The sequence below is a fragment of the Telmatherina bonti genome (genome assembly GCF_933228915.1).
Source record: "Telmatherina bonti genome assembly, chromosome: 12".
In the NCBI taxonomy this organism is placed as follows: Eukaryota; Metazoa; Chordata; class Actinopteri; order Atheriniformes; family Telmatherinidae; genus Telmatherina; species Telmatherina bonti.
The window spans coordinates 11,476,216-11,482,215 of record NC_136610.1 but is presented as its reverse complement, the minus strand read 5'-3'; the positions used below and the strand labels follow the sequence as shown (position 1 = coordinate 11,482,215).

At 41.0% G+C, this 6,000-nt stretch overlaps 1 protein-coding gene across 1 annotated transcript in view; it reads left to right on the top strand.

Annotated features, from left to right (window-relative positions):
* Positions 1 to 2,106: 2,106 nt before the first annotated feature.
* Positions 2,107 to 6,000, top strand: part of fat2 (FAT atypical cadherin 2) — a gene marked incomplete at both ends in the record, with an annotated part of 117,384 nt that continues 113,490 nt past the window's right edge. The window contains one exon of the mRNA XM_079250048.1: positions 2,107 to 5,359. Coding sequence (XP_079106174.1) covers positions 2,107 to 5,359 — 3,253 coding nt within the window. The remainder of the gene's footprint in view (positions 5,360 to 6,000) is intronic.

Genomic DNA, 6,000 nt, shown 5'->3' with positions numbered 1-6,000 from the left:
CATGCTTATTTCTGCTGAGAAGTTTTTTTTTTAAATGGAAGTTTGTGGGGATCTGCTCTGTGTTGGAGCCCCTAGTGGATTAGGGGTGTACTGCAATTTTTGGTACTTTTGCATAGACTTCACTTTTTACTGCCATTTTCAGGAAATGCATAAATTAGTTGGATACTAGCAGTCATTTCTAAAATTGATAATAAACAACACATAATAATAATAATAATAATAATAATAATAATAATAATAATAATAATAATAATAATAATAATAATAATAATAATAATAATAATGATGATGATGATGATGATGATGATAATAATAATAATGGGAGGCTGATATCCAAGAGGTTTCTTTTGGCTTGGTAAATTTGTTCTGTACAGCACCAGAGCCAGAGCATCTTTGTTTGCTGGACAGGTTTAGGGGGAAAAAAGAACAAAAAGAAATGTATAGTTGGATTAAAACTTTATGTGCTCATGTTTTTAAAATGTCATACCAGACCAGGACCCCCATTTATAAACCATGCTTATGCACAGACGTGTGCATAATGAGTGTATAAATACATTTTCACAGAGCTATACCAGTCCATCATCTCCAAGTGGGATTTTGGCCGGTGGCATAAAATAAGAGACAGATTAACATTTCTCAACCTTCACTGAGCTGGGTAACAGACTTTGTGTTGCATGCTGACATTTCTCTGAGCCCAAATTACATTTGGTTTCTTGAGACAAATCAGCAGCAAGTTCAAATCAAACTGGAAGGCGCCACAATCTGCTGGGACGGTTACGTGCTTCTGCTCTGGCCTCTTCCAGCTGTACCCCACACCTTTTGCTACTTTTTTTTCATTCTTATTATAAAAACATATATGACTACAAGGTTCAATAACATTTAAAAATACATATTAGCATGAGCTTTCTTTTTTCACCCTCTCTTCCATTTGGCTCTTTTTCCAGGGAGGAACACCAACAACTGCTAAGTGATAAGAGGGTCTTTTGTCCCGCCTAACCATATACAGAGCATTGAAAAGATTTTTGAATCAGAAAACAAAATGGGTAAAACATGTTGGTTTGGAGGAAATGTGGAGGAAAGTATTTATTATTACCAAGTAAAAACCTCCAATGAAACATATTTTTTTGGGCTTTCTTAGAAAGCCGATCGATTAGGAAGCAGAAAGCAGCTCAGCATTTTATGTAAACCAAGCTCAAAGAATCTGCTCTCTGTCACATAATTTACCACACAAGAAGTAAGCATGCACACAGTTATCAGTAATCATGTCAGTTTTCTGTTCATTGTTCTTCTATATGCCACTCACCAGCCTTCTTCTTTATTACTCCTAGTCATAGTGAAACAAGCTTGCAAAATGAGCAGCAGTTCTGTGGAAGTGCATGTTATACGTATTGAGTAGAAAGTTTCTAAGTAAAACACATTCTAGAAACGGAGAAGATCAACCTCAAAACATTAATTATTAATGTGAATGACTGGCCTTTGCATGTGTGATAAATATGGATTCTTTTGCACTGACACGCTTTCAAAACTTTATTTCAGACAGAAGAATTGGGACAATAAATGAATTCAGCAGTTTAGTGACTCATGCCAGCAGTTTTCAGCTTAGAACCTCAACAGTTTGCATTCAGATACCAACTCCTCAAACTACAAATCCCACCTCAAAGCTTGGCTATGGCAAAAGCTTTGAGGTAAAAACTTCGATGAGTGTTTGTTATTTTATGTTCATCCTCTGAGGGAATAATTAAAAGTTCAGTATTTTGGCCCTACCTCTCTGAAAAGGCTCAGAGGCAGTTTGCTCGCTCTGAAACTTTGTTGTTTTACTTGTTTTACTCTTTTTTCTACCCCCCCCCTCCTCCATTGCAAGTTGAAACGAGTCATATACACCACAGGCCTCATCTCCGTTGTGTGACTATGTACTGTGTAAACATTATATTGTGGGTACACAAGTTATAAGTACAGGTGTATTTTGTGTTTTCATCCAGATGTACAAGTTGATACAGACAATGAAGGGCTCCATTGTTCTTCATAAACCGCTTCTCTTGTTTCCTATTTATAGCATATTATTTCAAGCATGCTCTTTTTTTCTCCCCCACAGGTCTGAAGCTAACCATGGAAGTGTTAAAGATAGCGACTTCAGGAGCAACATGCCTTATTTCAGTCATTTTCCTCCTGCATGTTGCAGGGTGTAAAGGAGCTGTTGGAAAAGGAAAGAACAGCTCTCCACTTAGATTTACACACCATCTCTATAATGCCACCATCAAGGAGAACTCTGCCCCGCGGATGTATGTCAACACTCCCGTGAAGATGGGCATTCGGCTGACAGATTTGCAATGGGACATCAAATTTAACATCGTTGCAGGTGACGATGACAGCTTTTTCCAAGCAGAGGCATTTTCAGTTGGAGATTTCTGCTTTCTAAGGATCAAAACTCGAAGTAGTAACTCGGCCCTCCTCAACAGGGAGGTCAGAGACACTTACACTCTCACTGTGGAGGCAACAGAAAGCACTTTTGACTACCAGGCAAAGACGAAGGTCTTTGTTCAGGTCCTCGACGCCAATGATTTAAAGCCTCTGTTTTATCCTGCTTCATACAATGTGGCCATCTCAGAAGACACCCCCCTTAAATCAAGTGTTGTCAGAGTCAGTGCTACAGATGCAGACATTGGAAGCAACGCTGAGTTTTACTACTCGTTCACAAGCAGAGCTCATCCTTTTGCTGTTGACCCCTTCACAGGTGTAGTCAGCCTTATTAAGAGGCTCAATCACACCAGGACGCAAAGATATGACCTAACTGTATTAGCAGAAGACAGGATCAAAAAGATTTCTGGTGTTCAAAAGTTTGGTAATGTTGCCCGGGTCACAGTTAGCATACAAAAGATGCCCACGAGGTCCCCTGTTATCACGGCTCCGCTTAAACCCATGGTGTCTGCAGATGGAAAAGTAGATATCAATGCCCATGTGGAAGCAGGAGTTAAGCCTGTAGAATCCCTTAATATTGTTGCAGGGGATCCCCACAAGTTGTTTGAGATAATCCCCTTAGGTGTGCAGGGCACTGACTTCCAAGTGATCTCGACAAAGAGGATTATGTGGTCTCAAACTCCTTTTGGGCTGAATCTGTCCCTTCAAGCTAAAGATAGAAGCTTCCCAAGTTTACTCTCTCCTATTACTCAAATCCACATTCCAGCTAATCATTATAGCCCTTTGGCATTTTTGGAGGACACCTACATAGTCACCCTGAGTGAGTTTTCACCCCCTAAAACTCATGTGGTCAAAGTTTCTGTCACCCCATTTCATTATAATGTCACCTTTAGCATAAAAAATAATCCAGACAGTTCAGGTTTTAAGATAAATCCCAAAACTGGGATTATAATAACAACAGAGAAATTTGACTATGAGAGGAAAAATCGATTTGAATTTGATGTTGTAGCCAATCACGGTGAAGCTGAGACACATATTGTAGTTGAGATCACAGATGAAAATGACAACAGTCCGCAGTTCACACAGACATCCTATCAGGCCACTCTGGATGAAAACACCCCAGTTGGAAGCAGTATTCTGAAAGTTGTTGCTTCAGACATAGACACAGGCAAAAATGGCCTTGTGACCTATGCAATTGCAAAATCAGGCCCTATACCTTTCACAATAGATCCGTTCACTGGTGTCATCTCAACATCAGAACATTTGGACTATGAGCTGATGAAACGGCGGTACCACCTCAGAGTTTGGGCTTCAGACAGTGGCAGCCCCTTCAGTCAGGTCAGTGAGTGCCCTGTGACAATAACCCTAAACAACATCAATGATAATATCCCTCTGTTTGAGAGAGTGGGCTGCAACATCACTGTACCACCAGATTTGCCTGTTGGACACACAATTGTTGAACTCTCAGCTATAGATTTAGATGAACTGCAGCAGCTACAGTATGTCATTGAATCTGGGAATGAGCTCGAAGTCTTTGGCATCAACTCCATTTCTGGAGCCATCACCCTTAAACAAACTATCCCCCCACAAGAGGGTTCATTCACTTTGAGAGTTGTAGCTACAGATGGCAAACATCATTCCGAGCCCTCAGTGGTGCGGATTACAGTCACAAACAAAAATGATGATGCAACGCTACGCTGCCTGGAAATGGGCATTTTTAAACAGGTGACTGATAAACTGATAGAGTCAATTAAGCCTGTCTTAATCAATCAAGAGGAAGAGTCATTCTCAGATATCCATATCACCAACCGTCATTCTCCCAAGTTTGTCACAGGCATTCCCAGTTCGATCGATGTTGCTGAGAACCATCCTCTAAATTCCACCATATTTCAGTTCAGGGCAAAGGACAGTGACTCTGGGTTTAATGGTAGGCTGGTGTATGCCATTTCAAGTGGGAATGAAGATGGTTGTTTTTCCATTGATACTTTCTCTGGGGACCTTCAGTTAGTTTGCCCACTAGATGCAGAGAGTAAGGAGTTCTACATCCTGAACATCACTGTTTACGACTTGGGAACACCACAAACATCTGCATGGAAATTTATAGCTGTCAATGTACTGGATGTTAATGACAACCCTCCACTTTTTGATCAGCCAAGATACGTGATTCATGTGCCTGAAAATGCTGAGGTAGACTCTGTTATTTTCACTGCTCGAGCGCTAGACATGGACGCAGATAGCAGCAGTAAAGTCCGGTACTCCCTCCTGAAGTCCAGTGACTTGTTCCGAGTTGATGGGGTGACTGGAGACGTGATTGTGACGGGCTCACTGGATCGGGAAAGTTCCCCCAGGCATGATCTTTGGATCGAAGCAAGAGACCATGCCAGACTCAGCCCTCCATTATTCTCCACCCTAAACTTAGTGGTGATTCTACAGGACATAAATGATAACCCTCCTAAATTTGCACCTAAAGTATACCACATAAAAGTTGCAGAAGATGTTCCTGTGGGTATTCTGCTTGTCTGGGTGGAGAGTGTGGATTTGGACCTGGGTAGTGGAGGCCTTGTCACATACAACCTTAAGAACACAGAGGGTGGGATCTTTCATCTCGACTCTACCACAGGGGCCTTGACCCTAGAGAGAGAGCTGGACTTTGAGAGGCGGCCATCTTACAACCTCACAGTCCGAGCTGTGGACCATGGCCTCCCGCGCTCCCTGTCATCCTCCTGCTTTGTGGAGATCGAGGTTCTGGATGTCAACGAGAATCTCCACAGGCCCATGTTCTCTGAGTTTGTGTACAAAGCCAAAGTGATGGAAGATGCACCGGTGGGCACGTCTGTGGTCACACTCACTGCCTCAGATAAGGATGTTGGCAGAGATGGGGTTGTCAGATATCACATCCACGAAGGCTCTGGTCTTGGAGTGTTCTCCATTGATGAGGAAACAGGTAAACAAAGTTGTTGTTTTTTTAAATTATTTGTGATGATATTATTGTCATGTTTTTACATTCTGAAGTTAGAAGAAGAAGCTTTATTGTCATTGTACAAGAGTACAACAGGATTCTGTTTGGCAGCATCTCTTATAAAGGACAAGTTAGAAACATTTACTTAAAATACATTCAGGCATTTGGTAAGGTTTCATAACATGATTTCAGGGAGATTTTTTTTTTTATTAATTTCATCAAATTTCATCAAACAAAGTTGACACATGCCAGCACTACCTTAAACCTGGAGTAATTTTCTAAAATTTTAACTGGCCATATTTTCTGGAAAGTCACAGCCGGAAATATTATATCTGAAATGCAGAGACTCTTTTTCTTAGTAACATGTCCAAGATTACACTATGTGTTGTTAATCAACACTGCCGTCCTGCATCTTTACTTTCAACACAAGTTTCTGTCGCACCATATTGTAGAGACATTGGAGTTCAGTGTATGTTTTTGAAGCCGTGTCTTGATGAAACTTGTCTGCCAGTGATGGCACATTCCCTGTGGTGATTAGATTAAAAAAAAAAAATGGTAAAAACTTCTTTCTTCTATTTCTGTTTTGCTCCTGACCTGTTGTTACAGCCTCTACTCTTCAACTCATT